At 43.9% G+C, this 22411-nt stretch overlaps 1 protein-coding gene across 1 annotated transcript in view; it reads right to left on the bottom strand.

The window, feature by feature from the left end:
- The window catches only part of DIPK2B (divergent protein kinase domain 2B), a 43310-nt gene extending 25503 nt beyond the window's left edge, over window positions 1-17807 (bottom strand). Inside the window, exons 1-2 of the mRNA XM_040266145.1 lie at window positions 17385-17807; window positions 10762-11026 (exon numbers count right to left, since the gene is read on the bottom strand). Of these exons, the coding sequence (XP_040122079.1) occupies window positions 10762-11026; window positions 17385-17617 (498 nt within the window). The 5' untranslated portion in view covers window positions 17618-17807. The remainder of the gene's footprint in view (window positions 1-10761; window positions 11027-17384) is intronic.
- Between the last annotated feature and the right edge of the window lie 4604 nt (window positions 17808-22411).

Below are 22411 nucleotides of genomic sequence, written 5' to 3'. Positions count from 1 at the left end.
GTGAGATTTTCAAAAGAAAGGAAGATGGCTTTCATAGTTATATTTGGATTTGGATGTATGAATGCAATAGCACTAGCTTTTTCCTCTCCTGGAAATCATTTTGAGATTTCTAGTTCTGGTCATGACAGAGTAACTGGTATCAGGCTTACCCTTGTGATGGAAATAGCTCTAACACCTGGACAAAATATGTAAGACAACTGTGGGCATTGGACCATGACCAATATAAGGCAGTGATCCTTGAGAGAAAGGATGCATATGAGCTGGGTCTTTTCTCCTGAGGACAATTTCCAAGCTGCGCTGCACAGTCCTGCTAGGTAGAAAAACCAGAGAGCAGGATTTGAGGCTACTTGAGTAGCTAGAAGCTGGGGGGCAAGGTCCTATACAGGAAAAGTCACAGAGAAGGAGCACCTGAAAAGTATGTGGAAGTTCTCCTTCAGATCTTTGGCCAACTCCTAAACTGTATAGGAGCAGGGTGGGACTCTAGGGCCACATTAGATGGCTGTATCACTGAGCAGAGTTTAGAGGCCACATAGTGCTGGAGAGGTGGGGGTTTGGGCTAGACTTCTCAGTGGGCACCCTGGGCTTTTGACTGGACCTCAAAAAGTCCACTCTAGTGGTAAGGCTCATGTTCTATCAGCAAGGACTATGTCCTAGGAGTAAGGACGAAACTGAGAGAGACCTGCAGTAACAAAGTCCCAAACCCAATCTCAACAGAATTAAGGCAGCAGTTCTTGACTAGGGGCAGTTTTGTTCCCCAGGGGACATTTGACTACATCTGGAAACAATTTGGATTGTCACCGCTGGGAGTTGTGATGCTACTGGTACCAAGTAGGTGAGGGCTGTGGATGTTGCTAAACATCTTACAATGTACAGAACAGCCCCTACCCTATCCTCTTAACAAAGAATGATCCAGCCTCAAGAGTCAAGAGTGACAAGATTGGGAAACCCTGGATTTAGGTGATTAATTTCATTGGCTGCTAGAACCAAGCTCAGTAGTCTTTAGGAGAAGATAACATAATGTAGAGCCTCTTCCATATGTTATCCTTAAAATCCAGCATATAATGAAAAATTACCCAAAAAGAACACTTACTTCACTGTATTACAGTTATTATATACTTCACTTGGCTCAGACGGTAAAGCATCTGTCTACAATGTGGGAGACCCGGGTTCGATCCCTGGGTTGGGAAGATCCCTTGGAGAAGGAAATGGCAATCCACTCTAGTACTATTGCCTGGAAAACCCCATGGACAGAGGAGCCTGGTAGGCTACGGTCCATGGGGTCGCCAAGAGTTGGACACGACTGAGCGACTTCACTTTCTTTCTTTCACTTCTATTAGACTATGAGATTTAAGAGTAATAAACACACTCTGTTTCCCTCCATCCCATTCCAATGGTGAAAGTACAAGTCACTCAGTCGTGTCCAGCTCTTTGTGACCCCATGGATTATACAGTCCATGGAATTCGCTAGGCCAGAATACTGGAATGGGTAGCCTTTCTCCGATAATCAAGAAAAAAGAGGGGCTTCCCTGGTAGTCTAGTGGTTAAGAATCTGCCTTGCAATGCAGGTGACATGAGTTCAATCCCTGGTCTGAGAAGATTCCACATGCCACAGACCAACTCTCAAGCCCTTGAGCTACAACTACTGAGCCCACACGCTGCAACTACTGAAGCCCGAATGCCTAGAGCCTGTGCTCTGCAACGAGAGAATCCGCCACAAGGAGAAGCCCGTGCACCGCAACGAGGAGCTCGCACTTGCCGCAACTAGAAAAAAGCCCATGCAGTAATGAAGACCCATCGCAGTTAAAAATAAAACAAAATAAAGAAAAAAGAAAACAACCAATAAAAGCAGAAGTAGAACTAGAGATAAGCCAGATATTAGAGCTAGCAAGTAGAGAAGTCAAAGTAACTATGATTAAGATTTCAAGAAAATAGAGGAAAAGACAGACAAAAATAATGAAAGGGAGAGAATTTCAATAGAGAATTGGAATCCATGAAAAAAAGTTAAACTGGTGTTTAGAAATACAAGATACAGTATCTGAAATTATGAAGTTACTGACTGGATTTAACCCCAAACTGGGCAGAGCAGAACATAAAATTAGTGAGCTATGTATGAGAGATAATATATGAAAACTTCAGAAGTAAATGGGAGAATACGTTTGTGGCCATAGGATAATTAGGACATTTAAAATAATTAATAAACTGGACTTCATTTAAATTAAGAATGTCAATTTATCAAAAGGTACCATTAGGACAGTGAAAAGGCAAGCCATGGGCTGGGAGAAGATATTTGTAATACATATATCCAACAAAAAGTCTTGTATCCAAAATATAAATTTAGCTTTCACAATGAGACAACCAATAAGAAATGGACAACCCAATAAAAAATGGACAAACAACATATGCCAACACTTTACAAAAGATGAAATCAGAGTAGCCAATAAGTGTATGAAAAGGATCTTTATATTGTAAGTTATGAGAAAAATACAAATTCAGCTCACACAATGAGATATTGGTAGACACTCACCGAAATGACTAAAATGAAAAACTAAAAATATCAAGTGTGATGAAGATGTGGAACCATGGAACTCTGTCTTCCATTGCTTATAGGAAGAAATCAGTACAACTACTTTGGGAAACTGTTGGGCAGTATTGACTAAATCCATAAGTACACAATATAACCCAAAAATATCCTTTCTGTATGGTTGTGTTCACCAACTGACATAGATAAGAATGTTTGCAGAAGTTTTAATTTACAATAACCCAAACTAAATACAACACAGATGTTCATCAACATTAGAATGAATAAACTGACTTCATCATATAATGGACTAGTCTACTGCAATGAAAAACAAGCTACTGATTCATGCAACAGTATGGTTAAATAGCTTGACAACATGTTGAAGATGTACTGTGTGATTCCATTTAAATGAAGTTCAAAACCAGGTAAAACTGATTTATGGTGATATAGTTCAGAATGGTTACTATTTGGAAGGGGTGTGGTGATCGACTGTTCCATTTTTCCTGGAACTGAGGGGTTTCACAGAATGTGAAACTTTTGGGGCTGAAACAAGTTTAGTGTCAAGAAAATCAGATGGTTGGTCACCCTAGAGGCAGTCTTTTTAGGGAAGGGACATGAAAGAGCCTTCTGAGGGGCTGGAAATGTTCAGTATCTTGATGTGGACAGTAGTTACAGGAATGAACACATGTGTAAAAATTTAGCTCTACATGTTATATATGCACGTTTAAGTACATAGGTTATACTTTGATTGAAAAACTTAGAAAAGAACTCTATTTTTCAAAGTATCAGGTGAAAATAAACTACAGACCAGGGCCATGGGGAGAATTTGGGTGGATAACAAAATGAAGGCCCAATGTTCATAATGTTTGCCTGTCTTCTTTGACACGTATTTGGCCTTTGATCTGAAAAGGGTAGAGCAAAACAGTGGTGAACAGGAATGGGGTGCCAGAATGTGTAAAGGAAGCTTTCATTGTTTGGAATGAGTTTTCCCACCTGGAAGATTCACAAAGACCTTGCAAACAATATTGCTGAATCTTGGGCAGTGAAAGGGGAAAACGGAAAAGGCATAAAAATTCATTTCTGATATTCAAAGGAGCAAGAGGATAGGTTTTGCAAAGTACTGCATGATAGGAAATATTATTGACAAGGTATTAATAAAATGATTTGTGTACCTCTAAACTGTGGAAAGTTCTGAAAGAGATGGGAATACCAGACCACCTGACCTGCCTCTTGAGAAACCTATATGCAGGTCAGGAAGCAACACTTAGAACTGGACATGGAACAACAGACTGGTTCCAAATAGGAAAAGGGGTATGTCAAGGCTGAATATTGTCACCCTGCTTATTGAACTTCTATGCAGAGTACATCATGAGAAACACTGGGCTGCAAGAAGCACAAGCTGGAATCAAGATTGCCAGGAGAAATATCAATAACCTCAGATATGCAGATGACACCATGCTTATGGCAGAAAGTGAAGAGGAACTAAAGAACCTCTTGATGAAAGTGAAAGAGGAGAGTGAAAAAGTTGGCTTAAAGCTCAACATTCAGAAAACTAAGATCATGGCATCTGGTCCCATCACTTCATGGGAAATAGATGGGGAAACAGTGGAAACAGTGTCAGACTTTATTTTTGGGGGCTCCTGCAGATGGTGGACTAGATGGTGACTGTGGATGGTCACTGCAGATGGTGACTGTAGCCATGAAATTAAAAGACGCTTACTCCTTGGGAGGAAAGTTATGACCAATCTAGATAGCATATTCAAAGGCAGAGACATTACTTTGCCAACAAAGGTCCATCTAGTCAAGGCTATGGTTTTTCCAGTGGTCATGTATGGATGTGAGAGTTGGACTGTGAAGAAAGCTGAGCGCCGAAGAATTGATGCTTTTGAACTGTGGTATTAGAGAAGACTCTTGAGTCCCTTGGACTGCAAGGAGATCCAACCAGTCCATCCTAAAGGAGATCAGTCCTGGGTGTTCATTGGAAGGACTGATGTTAAAGCTGAAACTCCAATACCTTGGCCACCTCATGCGAAGATTTGACTCATTGGAAAAGACCCTGATGCTGGGAGGGATTGGGGGCAGGAGGAGAAGGGGACGACAGAGGATGAGATGGCTGGATGGCATCACTGACTTGATGAACATGAGTTTGAGTAGACTCCGGGAGTTGGTGATGGCCAGGGAGGCCTGGTGTGCTGCGATTCATGGGGTTGCAAAGAGTCGGACACGACTGAGCGACTGAACTGAACCGAGAAGAGGAAGAGATGATCTTAAGTCATTACCAGGGAATCATTTAACAGAATTATTCTAGAATAACTCATTTTTCTTTGATCTGGCCTTTGGCATTTCTACTTTTTAAAATGTATTGAATGTTTCTGTGGCTTAATAAATGGTTTTTTAAATGTAACACATGTATCAATTATATCTACCAATTTTTCAAGCAAATATCTTTATAGATTATATATTATATACTATGTAGATAGTCAATCCCCAGGACTCTGAGACAAGCTACACTCTACCAAAAGCGTTTGCTCCAGAGTAGGTTGCTATAGTGATAGGGATAGCTAGATAGCCAGGAAAGACATCATAGAAAGAACAAAGGATGGCTTGATTGATTTAAGAAGGGGCTTGGTTGGCTAACATCTAAGTTCAGGAAAAGCTGAGGGCCCAGGGAAGATGAAGTCTGCTCTGATGGTCTGTCTTGGTGACTGTCCAGCCTTCAGTAATGCTTTTTCTGGGGACTGCCTCTATTCTGCATTTGAGACTCATAGGGAAGGAGCCACTGGCAACTCATATCTACCTTTCCTGAGTCTTCTCTTGCCTCCGTTTTTCTCTCCTAACCTGTCTGTGTCAAGGGAAACCTTTCACTGTCTCCTTTTCATTCATGAGATCAAGAATAATTTAGGAGTCATTTTCGAGGATGCGTTGGATAATCTATGAGTCCTGTTTCTTTAAAAAAAAATTTATTTTTGACATGTGCACACTGCTATATTTATTTATTTATGGCTCGCCAGAGCTTCCCTGGTGGCTCAGATGGTAAAGAATCTGCCTGCAGTGCAGGAGACCTGGGTTTGATCCCTGGGTCGGGATGATCCCCTGGAGAAGGGAACAGTAATCCACTCCAGTATTGTTGCCTGGAGAATTCCATGGACAGAGGAGGCTGATGGGCTATAGTCCATGGGGTCGCAGAGTCGGACACAACTGAGCAATGATGCATACACACCCTGCTGAGTTATCAGACTTCATTGCATATGCTTTGTCTCCCCCACTGGGGTGTTATCTCTCAGAGTGCAGGAGCCTTGTCTAGACAGCCTATACCCTCCTAGGGTCTAGGATATGTCCTGCACATACCCCTTCAATATTTTTTCATAAAATTTAAACAAAAAGAAAATTTATCATTCATTTAGCAGTTACCTGTAAAACTATATTCTGATTAAAAGGCTAATATGCACTTTGGTTACTTTATTTCTCTTAATGTATGTGTATGGTGGCTTAGTCGCTAAGTCGTGTCCAACTCTTGTGACCCCATGGACTGTAGCCCACCAGGCTCCTCCTCTGTCCATGGAATTTTCCAGATAAGAATACTGCCGTTTCTTTCTCTAGGGGATCTTCCGAACCCAGAGATTGAACTTGGGTCTCCTGCATTGCAGGCAGAGTCTTTACTGACTGAACTCCCTGTGCCTCTTGCGTCCCCTACATTGGCAGGCAGGTTGTTTACCACTAGCGCCACCTGGGAAACCCACCTCTTATTGTATTTATGTAAAAAAAGGAATTGAGACAAAGGAAGTAAAATTGCCAGGCATCTTGCTTTAAACAAAGCTTCCTGAACACTCTATACCACCATCTAGTGGGAGAAAAAACTTCACTTCCCACCTGACAAGAAACAGGGTTAGCGTATAGAACAATGTCCAGAGTGGATGGCAGTTGAGGGGATGGGAGGAGGACCCGATGGAGGAACTGTTTTTCCTCTGATTAGCCACGTGCTGCTGAGGGTGGCTGCTTCTTGGCACTTGCGTAACAGCAGAGGAAGCCTTCTTTGTGGTTTTGTGAACAAGCACATCATGATAAACTCTGGGTGCTGTCCTTGTCCATGGCTCTATTTGTGGGCTAGTAATTTAGGCTGTGGGATATTCCCGTCAGAACAATGCAGGTTTTGGAGGAGAAAAGTCATGGTTTTATTAGCGTAAGTGCCACAGACACACACCCACACACACTGCATTGTTCACCCTTTTGCTGATTCCTGGTCCAGTCCAGCCTCCTTGGCAGCCCTTAGCTGCAGTGTGTTGCCTGTGGCTCAAGAGAGGGTCCTTGGTATTAATACAAAATTGCACTTGGCATCTGATGGTGAGCCCTGGATCTTTTCATCCAAGTTGACTTTTCTAAGCAACGCCAACAGTCCAGGTTCTGAGGGCCCTGCACCAGTCAGATCCCTCCTGCCTTCAATTTTCTTTTATTTCTTCATTTCTCCTTCCTTCCCTGCCTTGCCAATTTTCTGAGTCAACTCATCAGTTTCTTGTGGCTCCTTTTGTCTCCTCCAAACACACATCAGCACATCCTCACTCAAATACGCACACTTGAGGGTCCTGGCCTAGATCCCTGGGGGAAAGTGGCTCTTGAGGGATTCAGAGAAAGCACACTGAAGCCATGCTGAATGGCCTTGCCAATAGGCAGAGTTGGCATCGGGCCATTTAATATAGAGTTGAAGGATGAGGCAAGTCTCCCTACCATCCATTCTACAGTCTCTCTCCACTTGACTCCTAAAACTCCCCTGTGAAAAGAGAAATACTGTAATGTCTAAATTAGAAATCAGGACTTCATGTCTGACCGATTATCAGAAAAATAGGGTAGAGCTATTTGGCCAAGTCTGGGATGAATTGGCAGTTACACAGATGTCACCTCATAGTCCAGCTGAAATCATGACAGAGGCTGCTTGCAGGGAACACTATCGAGGAGAATTCCAGGGCCACATCTGGGCTTTGTGGGGGAAATAATGCGGGGAGGTATTAGGAAGGCCTGAGCTAGTTATGGGATGGGCTAGTGGGAGCATCTTAATACTGACTTTACACACAAATGGTTTCTCAGAGGGCTACAGTGAAATGCTATTAGCTGTTAACATCCTGGCATGAATTAAATTATTAATGTCACCTGTCACCTGTCAGGGCTCTAAGGGAATGGAGTCAGAGGATTGGTGAAGTTTTGTAAATGGCTTCTTTTTCATTTTTTTATTAAGGTAAATTTTATATCGTGTAAAATTCCTTATTTGGACCATTTTAAGGTGAACAATTCAGTGGCTTTTAGTTGTACAACTATCACCACTATCTAACTCCAGCAATGCTCATCACCCCAAGAGATACCGTGTATCTATTCAAGAGTCACTCTTAATTCTCTTCTCCTCTCAGCCCGTGGCAACGACTACAATATGGATGGGCTTCCCAGGTGGGGATAATGGTAAAGAACCCACCCGCCAATGCAGGAGATGTAGCAGACGCAGGTTGGACCCCAGGGTGGGGAAGATCCCCTGGAGAAGAAAATGGCAACCCATTCCAGTACTCTTGCCTGAAGAATTCCATGGACAGAGGAGCCTAAAGGGCTACAGTCTGTGGAGTTGCAAAGAGTTGGACTCAACTGAGCAACTAACACTTTTACCTTCAGGACTCAACCACAGTTTCTCGTCCCCAGGGGTCTTCTGTTTCTACCACAGCATCTATACTCTTCAAGGTAGGTGACACTAGATGTACCTGGCAGGTAGCTTTGGACTTTTTAGCCCCCCTAGGATAATCTCCACTGCATTATGTAGTGTCTAGAAATGAGGGAAAGAGGGAGTCTTCCTTAGTTCAAAGCCCAAGACCAGCTTAGTCACTTTCTGGGAAATCCCAAATGTATCTTAGGCACCAGGAAGTTCTGTCCTTTGGTCCGTGGTCCAGGTCCCAGGTGCAGGTAGTCTAGGGCCGGTGGCTTGGGAGAACTGTGCCTGTCAGCAAGGGAGCAGACAACAATGAGAGCAGGAAGAAGTGATGGGATTTTCAAGGGGTTCTGAAACAATTCCTTGTGTATCTTGTTTTACTCTTCCTGGGGACTCCTATTTGTTCTTGAGCACATATTTGAGGCAAAGCCCAGGAGGTCTCATGTTAGTCTTTCCCATGTGGCCAGCCTGAGAATGACAGATGGTGGGTACCCCAGGCCAGTGCAGGGAGGGTGTTTCTGCAGGCAGAGGATGTGTCTGCAGGCGCAGAAAGAGGCACAAGGCCATTACACCTAGGGTGTGTACCATGGTGTGGGCTTTGATATCTGCCCTCTGTTTCATGTTTCTGCCCAGTGTTGAGCAGCTCCCATAAGGTTCTTCCCACCTGAGTCTCCAATTCCTATCTCCCACACCAACTCCAAGACCCTTAGGCTGGGTCCTGCCACCACCTCTCCAGCCTGGGAATAGCTTGACTTCCTCTGGCTTATTTTCTCCCCATTCCAGGCCAATGAGATTCGTAAAGTAGAGTACAAAAGGACCACGTGTAAAGTTCAGTGTCAGATGATGGCCATGTTACCAGCAGCTTGATTCCTCTTGATTTCGAAGCAGTTTCCACACAACCATAAGGCAAAGTCACATGGTCTTGCCACGTGGTTGAGATATCTAGGGACCAGTGATTCTGCTTTGTTGTGGGTGACTCATCTTGAACACACCAAAGGGAAGGTCTATTAGTGCTCAGAATTTACCTGGGCAGCCTTATGTGCCCATTTGAAGCGGCTAGTGGTCTGGGGACTTCGAGAAACAATCTTGGCATGCCCTCGAGGAATGCCAAATCCTCCAGCCTCATCATGGCAGGAAGATTGAGGTGAGTTCTTCTTTCTCATCTTTGCTAAAGGTGAGTGGCTCCTCAATCTTTTGAGGTGGCATTGTCTGCCCTAAAGGGCTGGGCTGGATGTGTGTGGAGGTCCATGACTATGTTGGTTTGGATAAAAATCAGATGATACCAGCAATGACAGTGCAGGAGGGGACAAACACAGGGTAAGATGTCACCAGCAATGTGCCAAAGCTCTGAAGGCAGCCTACTCATGGGAGTGGGTCGGAACTCTTGAATGGGAGGAGGGAGCTGCGTTACTGGAGTCTGCCTTCGCAGTGACTTAGGTTTGGTTCTTCTTTATGGTGGGAGATGAAAAAGGAAGCTGATTTTCAGAGTAGGGTCTCTGGATCATGAAAGAGGATTATGGAAGGATATATGGAAGATTCTAAGACAGTCACATGAAGTATAGAGAATAGACTTATGGACATGGGCAGGGGAAGGAAGGAGAAGGTAAGATGAACAGAAAGAGTATCATGGAAGCATATACACTACCATATGTAAGATAGACAACAGAAATTTGCTGTAGAACTCAGAAAACTCAAATCAGGGCTCTGTAACAACCTAGAGAAGGAAATGGCAACCCACTCCAGTGTTCTTGCCTGGAGAATCCCAGGGACGGGGGAGCCTGGTGGGCTGCCGTCTATGGGGTCACACAGAGTCAGACACGACTGAAGTGACTTAGCAGCAACAACCTAGAGGTGGGAGGATGGAGGTGGGAGGGAGGTTCAAGAGGGAGGGGAACATAGGTATACCTGTGGCTAATTCATGTTGATGAATGGCAGAAACCAATGCAATATTGTAAAGCAATTATCCTTCAATTAAAAATAAAATTGTTATGAATATTCTAAAAAAGAACAGTGACAGTTTAGGGGTTAGCAAACATTGTAGGTGAGCTAATCCCTTTTGGGGGAGGGGGCAAGGTTGGTGAGGGTCATCCCGTCAGATGTTCAGACCAGAGATGGCAGCTAGGAACTCTTTCCCAAAGAGTCCCTCAGGGTCACATCAGAGAGAATGGAGAATGACAATGGGAGGAGTCCCTACAACTAAACCACTTTGTGAAGTTGCTCAGTCGTGTCTGACTCTTTGTGACCCTATGGACTGTAGTCTGCCAGGCTCCTCTGTCCATGGGATTTTCCAGGCAAGAATACTGGAGTGGTTACCGTTTCCTTCTCCAGCGGATCTTCCCGACCCGGGGATCAATCCTGGGTCTCCTGCACTGCAGTCAGACTCTTTATTGTCTGAGCCATCAGGAAACCTCTTTAGTTCCTATCTCGTCACAAGCCATGTTGTTTCATGACACTGTTTTGTCCCACTTTAGACAAACTACAATTCCTTTTGCCCAGACAGACTGAGATGTGAGCTGGCAATGGTACCCTCTGTTCTCCTGCACCCCACAGCCAGGACACTCACCTGCACCAGGTCTGGTGTGAGTCGCTTGGCCTGCAGCCATTTCTGGAACCTCCCTGTTTTCCGCAGGACACGCTCAATACTGCAGGTCTTGGGGGCAGCTGCGGAGGCACAGATTCTCCCGTCTGAGATCTTGTTTTGCTGTTTGCTGACCAGCCTTGAGATCTCCACTGGACGCCAGGTTTTGAAATCATCTGAGTAATTTGCAGAGTAAGAAGGCAAGTCATCAGGAGGTGGTCCGAGGTGTAAGGCCAGCCTGTTGTCAAACCTGAAAAAGGATCAGCCATTTTCAGATCAGCCTGGGAGCTGGAGAGAAGGAACTAGGCAGGGACCAGTCATACTGCCAGAGCCAGCAGAGCCTGGGGACAGGGACATAGGGGCCCACATCTGCCTGGATCCATTTCTTCTCCTTAGCTTGGGATGCTCCAGGCTCTTTCTGTCAAAGGACTATTTTTGTTTTCTCAGGCTTAAGGAAGTTTATATGTGATGTCAGAAAAGGTGAGGGATCTGCATACCGGACACAAACTTTATCTTCTTCACTTAACTGGCTTTCTGTGAAGGCAGCAGTTTTACACATGCTGGTACCTTTGATTCTCCTCATGTCCCATCCCCACTTTACAGATGTGGAAGCAGGCTTACAGAGCTTAAGTGCCTTGCCCAAGGTCAGATAATATGTGGCTAAGCAGGGGTGCAAACCCAGGGCTCTCTGTCAGCAAAACCCACGATCTTTCTCCTTCGCTACCCTGGTTCTAGCTGCGGTGTGCGGAATCTAGTTCTCTGGCCCCTTGCATTGGGAGTGCGGGGTCTTAACCACTGGACTACCAGAGAAGACCTGAAACTATAATTCTTGAAGAAGCTTATCATCCTGCACTGGGGGGAGCACTACCCCCTTTATATCCAACCCCAAATGGCCCCATCAATTTTTCTTTCAGTCCAAAGATTTAAGTTTGTGGTCCCAGCCAAGTGTCAGGGAACAGTGGCTGTTAAAGGGTCAGCAGACTCAAAGCTATCTGGGATCCAGGAGGTGTGTGATTCCACACAATGGGGGAGAGGCACTGGCCTATTACCATTTGCTGATTTTCTATGCCCAATCCACAGTGACCCTTTTCTCCAGTCATCTCTCTAGCTGTGTGCCAACATTTCCATCAAGAAAGAATGCTAGATCTTCTTCTCATTCATATATGAAAAATTACTAAGAAAATTGTGTATCTTCATTATTATTGAGGGTTATACTGCAAATGAAAATTAGGTATATATGTTATATATTTAATTTCTTTTTTAAAAAATAAATAATTATTTTATTGAAGTATAGTTGAATTACAATGTGCTAATTTCTACTGTATAGCAAAGTGATTCAGTTACATGTATATATACATTGTTTTCCATATTCTTTTCCAGTGTGATTTATCACAGGATATTGAATATAGTTCCCTGTGCTATACAGAAGGACCTCATCTTTAACTTAATTTCAATAAGAATCTTTAAATTCTTATTATTGGGCATTACTGGGCAACCTCATGATAATGAGTTTTCGAGGAACTAGCTCCACACTCTACATTGTATTTTTTTCTCGCTTACATGACACAGTTACCCTAAGAGACTGCAAGCTTTTCTAAGAAGATGCTCTAAGAAACTGTCAGTCAATACCTTCTGTGATACTGGACTGTTCAAACTTCAGTGGAAATAGGCACAAAGAATTCTATTCCAGGACATTGCCACAAATCTGTTTAAAAAGACCAAACGCCAAAAACTTGCAAGGAATCAATTTTACTGGCATTTTTAGGACAATCATGGGAATTGATCCTCCACACTGGGAGGATAAGGAAGAGAAGGCAATGGCAACCCACTCCAGTACTTTTGCCTAGAATATCGCATGGACGGAGGAGCCTGGTGGGCTGCAGTCCATGGAGACGCTAAGGGTTGGACACGACTGAGTGACTTCACTTTCACTTTTCACTTTCATGCATTGGAGAAGGAAATGGCAACCCACTCCAGTGTTCTTGCCTGGAGAATCCCAGGGACGAGGGAGCCTGGTGGGCTGCCGTCTATGGGGTTGCACAGAGTCGGACACGACTGAAGTGACTTAGCAGCAGTAGCAGGGCCCTGAGGCAGGCCTGTCTGTTTCCTGTAGCTGCTCTTGTTCATGCGGGTTCAAACCACTTCTCCCCAAGGGCCTGTAACTAAGGGTCTACAACCAGGTGGCTCTTTTAGATAACAATAACAGCAACACACATTTATGAATCACTGTAGCAATCACTTTGCTAAACACTTTATGTGCCATAATTCAGTTATACCTTTCAACAAACCTATGAGGTCAGCGCTGCTGTTATCATGCAGATAAGGAAACTGAGGCACAGAAATGTTAAGTGCTTTACTCCAAGTCACACAGCCAGGAAATGGAGGAAGTAGCCTTCAGGGCTCCAGAGCTTGTACTCTGAACCACTTTGCTGCTACTTAGTCCTTTATCATCCATTTTATGACTTAGCTCTTGGGAACAGACTGGTAACATTATTAGGGGTTATAGCTGTGTGCTAAGTCCCTTCAGTCATGTCTGACTCTTAGTGACCCCATGGACTGTAGCCTACCAGGCTCCTCTGTCCACGGGATTCTCCAGGCAAGAATACTGAAGTGGAATCCCATGCCCTCCTCCAGGGGGTCTGCCCTACCCAGGGATAGAACCCAGATCTCCTGCGTTGCAGATGGATTCTTTACTGTCTGAGTCACCAGGAAAGCCCATGAATACTGGAGTGGGTAGCTTATCCCTTCTCCAGGGGATCTTCCTGACCCAGGAATTAATAGGGAACAGATAGGGAAAGAAGGAAAGGTGACATCATCTGCCAATCATGTGTCTTCAGCCTACCCAGTCAGCCTTAGGAGCTCACTCTCTGTTGCTGAACAACAAACATTGTCCAGTTCTTAATGAGGACAGGTCCTGGAGTGCTAATGCTCGTCTGGCAACAGCATTTCAGCTTACCATCTGAAAGCCTGAGATGGGTTTTCTCATAAGGTAGCATCATGATCATTTTTCAAAGTGGAGAAATGTTTGGAGATGAACAAGAACAAGATGAGCAAACACACCTTTGGAAAGAGAGGCGAAGGATGTGAATTTGCAGACTATTAACAAAGAAGAAATACAAAAGGTCAAGAAGTCTGAAAAAAGGGCTCAACTCAGAAGAATATACAAAGCAAAAATAATAGTAATAGTAAACATTTCTGAGTATGCAAGAAGTAAACTCTATAGGAAGAAGTCTCCATTTGGATATGTATACATATATGTCTCAAAAATTTAAAAAGTCACTATATTTTTTGACCCAGAAATTTTACCTTTTAGAATTTGTTATAGGAATTAATTACTGATATGCATATCACATAGGAGGAGGTTCAACATAGCACTGTTTTTAATAACATAAAGTGCAAAAAACCCTAGTTGTCCTACCACAGTGATTTAGTTAAATAAATTAGGATTGACTGACACAATCGAATATCACAAAACTGCTAAAAATCAAATTGTGGGGAATAGTTAATGTGGAAAAATCTTCCCAATATATTGTTAAATAAAAGTTTGCAAAAGAGTGCATAATATGCTCACATTTTTGTTGAAAAAACTTTAATCCACACTTAGCAAAAAGGTAGTAAGGGTCATACACCAAAATGTTAATGAAGCGGTGATCCTTGGTGAGGAATTGTCTGAGATCTTTATTTTGTGTTTTCTCTAATTGATATTTCCTGAAGATTCTAAAATAAAGATATATCACTTTAAAAATAAGGAAATAACTATTTACAATGTAGAGAAAAGGACTATAAACAAGGCTACATTTCCAGACCCATTCACTGGCCTCAGTTTCCTTGCATTGAGAATGTGACTTCTCAACGTGAAGCGTTCCAGACCCCAACCTGCCCTGCCTGGTGATTTCCTGCTTGGATCTGCACACTTCCCTTTCAGGCAGGCACATGTGGAAAATGAATTCTGAGGGAGGTGAAGTAATATCCTGAACTCAAACTGGAACACAAACCTATTTGGGGAAATGCTTCCTGAATTTGGCCATTATTTGCCTGATGAGAAAAGCCTCATTTCTTTCCACTTGGTGAAGAGTCGACTGTAAGATTAATATATTCTTATTTACTTATCTGGAGGGGGAGGTGAATCTGGAGCTCTTCCTCAGGTGAATCCCTTAATTTCCCTCCCTCCTATCTTAAAATATGTCCATACTTTCACTGCCTTCTTTCTCTAAGGAATCAGTCCCACCCACTTCCCCTGTGTTACTGGTTTTATTCATCCTATTTCTTAGGTGGGAATTCTTGAGTTCATTTTCCACATCTCCATCTTTCTTTCCTCTCGCATTGAGTTGATCAACAAAATAAGTCTCCAGCTAAATTGACTTGCATCCTTCCTGCCCAGCTTTGTTCTCAATGATCTTTCTCTTGGACGAGAACTGGTCTGTATCACCTGGCCATTCTGCACACTGCTTTCCAGAAGATCTTTGCAAAATACTGGCCTCATCTTGTCCCCACCCTATGTAACACCCTCACCATTGCCTGCTACAGAACTCCTATAAGTGGAAGTCTTTCAATTTTTCAACATTCAAAATACCTTAAAAATGATAATAGAATATATATATAATCTTCCCTGGTGGCTCAGACGGTGAAGAGTCTGCCTGCAATGCGGGAGACCTGGGTTCGATTCCTGGGTGGGAAGATCCCCTGGAGAAGGCAATGGCAACCCACTCCAGTACTCTTGCCTGGAAAATCCCATGGATGGAGGAGCCTAATAGGCTACATTTCATGGAGTCGCAAAGAGTCGGACACGACCGAGCAACTTCACTTTCACTTTCATATATATATATATACACACACGTGTGTGTGTGCTCAGTTGTGTCTGACTCTTGGTGACCCCATAGACTATAGCCTGCCAGGCTCCTCTGTCCATGGGATCTTTCCAAGCAAAAATACTGGAGTGGGTTGCCATTTCCTCCTCCAGTGAATCTTTCCAATGCAGGGCTCGAACCTGCGTCTCCCGTGTCTCCTGCTTGGCAGGCATTTTCTTTACCACTGAGCCACCTGGGCAATCCATATATATGCACTACCATATATAAAATAGATCACTAATAAGGATCTGCTGTGTAGCACAAGGAATTCTACTCAGTATTCTGTAATAACCTATAAAGGAAAAGAATCTAAAAAAGAATGAATATATGTGTATAGAGAACTGATTCACTTTTCTATATACCTGAAACTGACATTACATTGTAAATCAGCTACACTCCAATAAAAATTTTTAAAAAACAGTCTACTAGGAAAAGTTCATTTCAACTCCCTGTGATATCTACCATCTCACAAAAGAAGTTCAACATTTTTATTGGTATTTTCTGTTTGTTTCTGTTTAGTAACTTAGTGGAATACTCACGTTTTGGTTAATATAGATAATAAAATTATTGTCAGTTAATGCCTTCTGCCTGGTCACCAAACCTTACAAGCCAGAGGCAGAGCCTTGAGGGAGGGCATAAGAGAAGAGGTCTATTACAAAGTGTCTTTGATACTGAGAAGGCTGGAGACCACTGGCTCACAGGTTAGGGTCCCAATTCCTTGATATGGCATTCAAGGCCCCCTGCCCCTTGCAATGTCCTCCTTGTGCCATGCCTCCACATGGGCCCCATGCTCCAGCCACGAAGGCACACCTCTGGGCCTTTGCTTAAGCTGATCCTTCTACCTTAAGCTGCTCTCCTCCCACTTAATTTCAGCTCATCATCCTTCATGGCTGTGCTCAGAAGCCCTTCTCTAGTCCCCATTTGGAATTAATATTCTCTCCCTGGAGTTCCCCAAAGTCTTTTACACTTCACTTCTGGCCTGCCTCAGATTAGGCCTTATTGCTGTTTGTAACACTGTTCCCTACCTCCTGAACCCCTGGAGGGCAAGGACCAGAGTTATAGCAATGTCATTATAGCACATCCTGGGCCTTGGCCATAGTAAAGGTTCATTGAACATGAGTTGACAGGGTTGATTCCAGAGTGTGGTACCATTCTCTGGGGAGAGCCAGGTGCATGAGATTTATTAAACTTAGGTTTTCCTCTGATCAAGGTAACAGTTCACAACAGAAAACTCATTCAGAAACTTTGGAGCAAACTGCTTTGGTTTGAGTCCCAGATATGCCACTTATTAGGTGGTGACCTTGAGCCAGTCACTGAACCTTGCTAGGTTTCCGTTCACTATCTGAATCATGGGTGCGAATCACTAACTCCCAGGATTGTTGTGAGGTGAAAATAACAATAGCTTAAAAACGTTCGTCACATAGTAAGCTTTCTATAAATTTTATTTCCCTACTACTATGAGAAATGAACTTGGTAAACTCAATAGTCCCGGGCTACTTCATTCATGGAAAAGAAAACTTTAAAACTTTATGCTCCCACTTCCAAAGGAAGTGTTGGATTTAGCATTTAGAGCTGGAATTAGACTTCATACCTTCCCTCCTCTCCATCCCAACCTTAACCCATTACCACTATAATTAAATGGCTTTGCTTCAGCTCGCACCCAAAAACTACACCCTGACTTATTTTCAAGAAATTCCTGGACCTCATCACATGAAGGGAACAACATTTTGCCCCTTAGAGTTATCCAACTGAGATTCTGACCTTATTTCTTCTTTAAAGAACTTCTTGCAAATAGATGTCCCGATGCAGGCGTTACATTTATCAAGACCGAGGAAAGTCCTTCCCAAACTGTAGCTCGTTCGGACTCGGGACACCGGAGAAGGAGAGGGAGAAGCCGGTGAAGAGACAGAGTAGCTCAGGCTGGAGACCCACAGCAGCAAGAACGGCCAGCCCAGGTGGAGGGCGGCCGCTTTGGGCCCCAGCCGGGGCTCCATCGCAGGCTCAGGATTCCAGCTGCACCCACTTAGGGCTGTGCAGAGGCAGGTCTTGGCAAAAGAGAAGGGGCTGGCTTTAGGGCGCTGACCCCATCCCAGCTTCACAAGTTTCTGCTGGAGGATGCTAAGGACCTTGGGGCTAATGAGGCTGGGGAGGAGGTGAGGAAGTCCGTGGAGGATGCTGATAAAACCGTTTCCAGAGTTACTCTTCCTCTGCCCCGGGGCGGCTGCTACAGGCTGGGGAGGGGCTGAAGGGCAGATTTCGGGATGGACAATGGCCAGGGCCTCCCTATGCAGTCCTTTTGACAAACACAGGATATCCTGGCTGTGCAGGAAAGGTCCAGGCAGGATGTATGTCCGACCTGGTTTCCACCTGGGAGTTTTAAAGGATCCTGAAGGCCTCCACCCTCCACTGTTTTAATTCTGGGTGTATCTGTCCCTATGGATCACATACACACACACACACACATACATACACACACACACACACACACACCGACCCCTTCCCAGTCCCCTGCCGTGGATAATTTGGCCTGCCCCTTCACCAGCCATATTTGGCTATGAAAGAACTAGAAGTCAGTTCACCAACCATTAAGCAGCACATTTTGATTTGAAAGGTGAAACCTTTTTACCACTTAGGGCAGGAGTCCCCAAACATTTTGGCAACAGGGACTGTTTCGTGGAAGACAAATTTCCCGTGGACAACGGGGGTGGGGAGATGGTTTGGGGATGATTCAAGCACATCACATTCATTGTGCAGTTTATTTCTATTAGTATTACATTGTGTTATATAATGAAATAATTATACAGCTCACTGTAATGGGAGCCCTGAACTTGTTTTCCGAGCTTAGGTGGTGACAAGAGTGATGGGGAGTAGCTGTAAATATGGGTGAAGCTTTGCTCACTCACCCACTGCTCACCTCCTGCTGTGCAGCCCAGGTCCTAACAGACCATGGAGCAGTTCTGGTCAATGGCTGAGGGTTGGGGAGCCCTGGCTTAGGAAACAGAAGAACTCAATAGAGATTATGCTTCAGCTCCTCTTGCCTATCTGAGAAGGAAGGAGGGGAAAGGACCTGATGGCCTCTGGTGTGATGGGGAAAGCACCAGAAAGATCCTTGTGCCTGCATCCAGCTGTGTCTACCCTTCTCCCCACTTACCTGAAAATCCCTCTTCCTTTAGCTTAGTTGGTAAAGAATCCACCTGCAATGCAGGAGACCCCGGTTCAATTCCTGGGTAGGGAAGATCCACTGGAGAAGGGATAGGCTACCTATTCCAGTATTCTTGGGCTTCCCTGGTGGCTCAGCTGGTAAAGAATCTGCCTGTAGTGCAGGAGACCTAGGTTCGATCCTGGGTTGGGAATATTCCCTGGCAAAGAGTATGTCAACCCACTCCAGTATCCTGGCCTGGAGAATTCCATGGACTGTATAAGAGACTGTCGCAAAGAGTCAGACATAATTGAGCAACTTTCATTCCCTTCTTAGTGGCCAGGCTGACTTGGTGGGACTGGATGCCCCAGGATGGCCTTCCTCCTGACACCAAGATAAGGTCCAGAGCATGAGGTAGATGGCTGTGCTAATTAAGGCAGGCTTGGGTTGAGAGAGGGGAAAAGGGAGTCAAGAGGAGGCTGGGGATGGCCTCTGAAGAACTGGGGAGTTTTGCTAAAGATTGGTAGGAAGAGCAGGGTAAGGGCAGTTCTCTGATGGTTAAGCATGTGCTTATTAGCTAACTGTATATCCTCCTCAATGAAATGTCATTTTGTTATTGTTGTTGTTGTTGTGAAGTTGTGAGAATTCTTTATATATTCTAGACACTAGTTCTGTGTTGGTTAGGTGGCTTGCAAATATTTTGTCCCAGGTGGTAACTTGTCTTTCATCTTCTTAACAGGGTCTTTTGCATTTATAAAAGGTAGAGAAATACCAAACATGGTACAGGGCTAAGTACAGATCCTTGGAGAAAGTGCTAGAAATGATGTTCTAGATTCAATGTGATTTAACAAAATATATATTACACCAGGTTTCTCTGGTGGCTCAGTGGTAAAGAATCCACCTGCAATGCAGGAGTCATGGATTTGATCCCTGGGTGGGGAAGATCCCCTGGAGAAGGGGATGGCTACCCACTCCAGTATTCTTGCTGGGAGAATCCCATGGACAGAGGAGCCTGACGGGCTACAGTCCATGGGGTTGCAAAGACATGGGCAACTGAGTGCACATTCATATTGTACTTACTGTTACCTCAAGGCTTTAGTTTAGGTCCTGCAGATGGTATCAGCAGCAGGGGGACCAAGAGCTCAGGAAAGGTGGTCATGGATAGTACAGCAGTAGCTTGCTACACCAGGGGCTTGATTCAGCTCCTGATATCAGGCACTGATCAGAGTTACCAGCTGTTCCAGTGTGCCCAGGGCTGTCCTGATATTAGTCCTGAAATCTCAGGTAACCCATTAATCTTGGGAAAACTCAAATGATTGATCACCCTAGTACTGGTAGACCTCCCATACGAGGTATATGAGATGACATTTCAGGTGTGCCATTTGGCTATTAGACTAAATGATAACGTTAAAGGTTGGAGGTCTTGAGAGACACTTTGGAAGCAGACCTATAGGTATCACACACACACACACATACACACACACCACACAGAGGTTTTTAAAAATTTAGTTAACTTTAACATTTTCTCACTCATTAGATATTCTTCTATGAGACCATTTATAAATACTCTATTCTACTACATAGGTATAGCACAATTATTTAACAAATCCCTTGTTTTTGACACTTTGGTTGCTGATGGGTAGGATTTTGACAGCAGAAATTCCTCAGAATGATGAAAAACAGACTTTTTTCCTCACTTCAAAAATGCCATGAATTGTAATATCCAGTATCAATTGAAGTAGCAGCTTTTTAGAGGAAAAATATAAGAAACATGATATCAAGTATCCATTTAAAAATGATCGAGATTATCCTTATAACTTTAAATATCTGCTACTTCCCTTTTTCGAATCCTGACCAAATTTTGAAAGTGTTTTTCACATTTGGAGTCTGAACATTTTCCTGAGTTGCTGTTTCCATGGACTCACTGCTGTTCATAATGTTCACATGATTCTCGGTCTCTTTGGTACATTTAATTCAGTGACATGGCAAGTATAGCAGGTAAGATTTTCAGTCTATTTGTTCAGATGTGAAGACATACAATTTTACATTTTATAATTCAACCTGATTTCTACTTTGAGCTTTCCATTCTGGATTGCTGGAAAAACTTAGCATGGTTATTTCTTCAGTTTTTCCCTTCTCTGGAATTTCTCTGTGGCTCTGTGGGATTTACTCAACATTCAGCCACTGGATGGAGATATTTGGTACCACTCTCTCTTCTTAATCCCTTCAAACTCTACTTGGGACACATGCTTTAGCCTGCAAGACTGCCCATCATGCCTTTAGATGTACCTTAACTGTCACTTTCTTTCTGGAATTTTGCCACTCCCTTACTCGGGTTCAATCCCTGGGTCAGGAAAATCCCTTAGAGAAGGGAATGGCTACCCACTCCAGTATTCTTGCCTGGAGAATCCCATGGACAGAGGAGCCTGGCAGGCTACAGTCCATGCGGACACAAAGAGTCAAATACGACTGAGTAACTAACAGTTTCACTTTTTCACTTTACCCTTTTGTTCCTAGTACCACCAGGAAGTAGAGCCAAGATTCCCTCTCTTTTAGGCCATATTTGCTTTCTTCCCTGCCATATTCTCCCTCCAAGTAAATGAGAAAGGGACTAACTCTCTGCTTGAACTGGTGGGAGGGGAAGAAAGAGGAAAGGACAAGGGTAACAAAACACAGGTTACTGTCTTCAAACGATTTTCTGTCACACAAAGTATAACAGATTGTGCTTTCATGACTTATTTGGTGGAACCATAGTTTCACTTTTCCCCCTAATTGAGTTATTTGTCACTAGTAGTTAAAGATCTTCTCTTAAAAGTCCACCAGATCCTGTGACAGATAGAGTCTTCAGAACCTGGCAACAGTTCTTCATGACATATGCTCCACCAGGGCAGAGATCTTCCCTTCTTTTGCCTCAAGTATCCAGAGCAGTTTATAGCATACGCTGCCTCATTTTAAGTAAAAATTAGCTATCCAAAGTTAATATACAGCTGCAATGACAATTAGATGAACCGATCCCTTTTACATATTGCAAAATTCTCAGTCACAGGCAGCAAGGAGCCTATCATCACTTCTGCCTTAATTCTGAGGCTGACAGTTTTGTATGATCTTGAATATAAGGTGCTTCCTAATTCCAGAAACGTTGAAGATTTTTTCTTTTTTTTGAATGTGTGACTCAGGATTGAAGAAATCTGCAAGGCAGCTGACAGCCAGCAGGAGGCACAGTAAGAGCGGTACTTTGATTTGTTTAATCCCAGGGGTGGGAGTGAGTGAAAGTCACTCAGTCATGTCCGCCTCTTTGCGACCCCATGGACTATACAGTCCATGGAATTCTCCAGGCCAGAATACTGGAGTGGGTAGCTGTTCCCTTCTCTAGGGGATCTTCCCAACCCAGGGATGGAAACCAGGTCTCCCGCATTGCAGGCGGATTCTTTACCAGCTGAGCCATTAGGGGGTGGGACACATGGGCAAATGGTAAGATGAGAAGCATAAATGAAAAACCCCACTGAAGGGGCCCTGGCTAGCAAGCCAATGATTTGGAGTGGCATGGAAGGTCAATGTGAATGGTGTGGGATGGATTAATGTGTGAAGAACACCGGGCAGGCCATGACATGGAGTTGATTTGAAGAAATGGTGCTCAAGGCCAAGGAAT

Source organism: Oryx dammah, unplaced genomic scaffold (assembly GCF_014754425.2).
Source record: "Oryx dammah isolate SB20612 unplaced genomic scaffold, SCBI_Odam_1.1 HiC_scaffold_23, whole genome shotgun sequence".
Classification (NCBI taxonomy): Eukaryota; Metazoa; Chordata; class Mammalia; order Artiodactyla; family Bovidae; genus Oryx; species Oryx dammah.
Note: the sequence above shows the minus strand (reverse complement) of the source record. Positions and strands in the feature narration are given on the sequence as shown.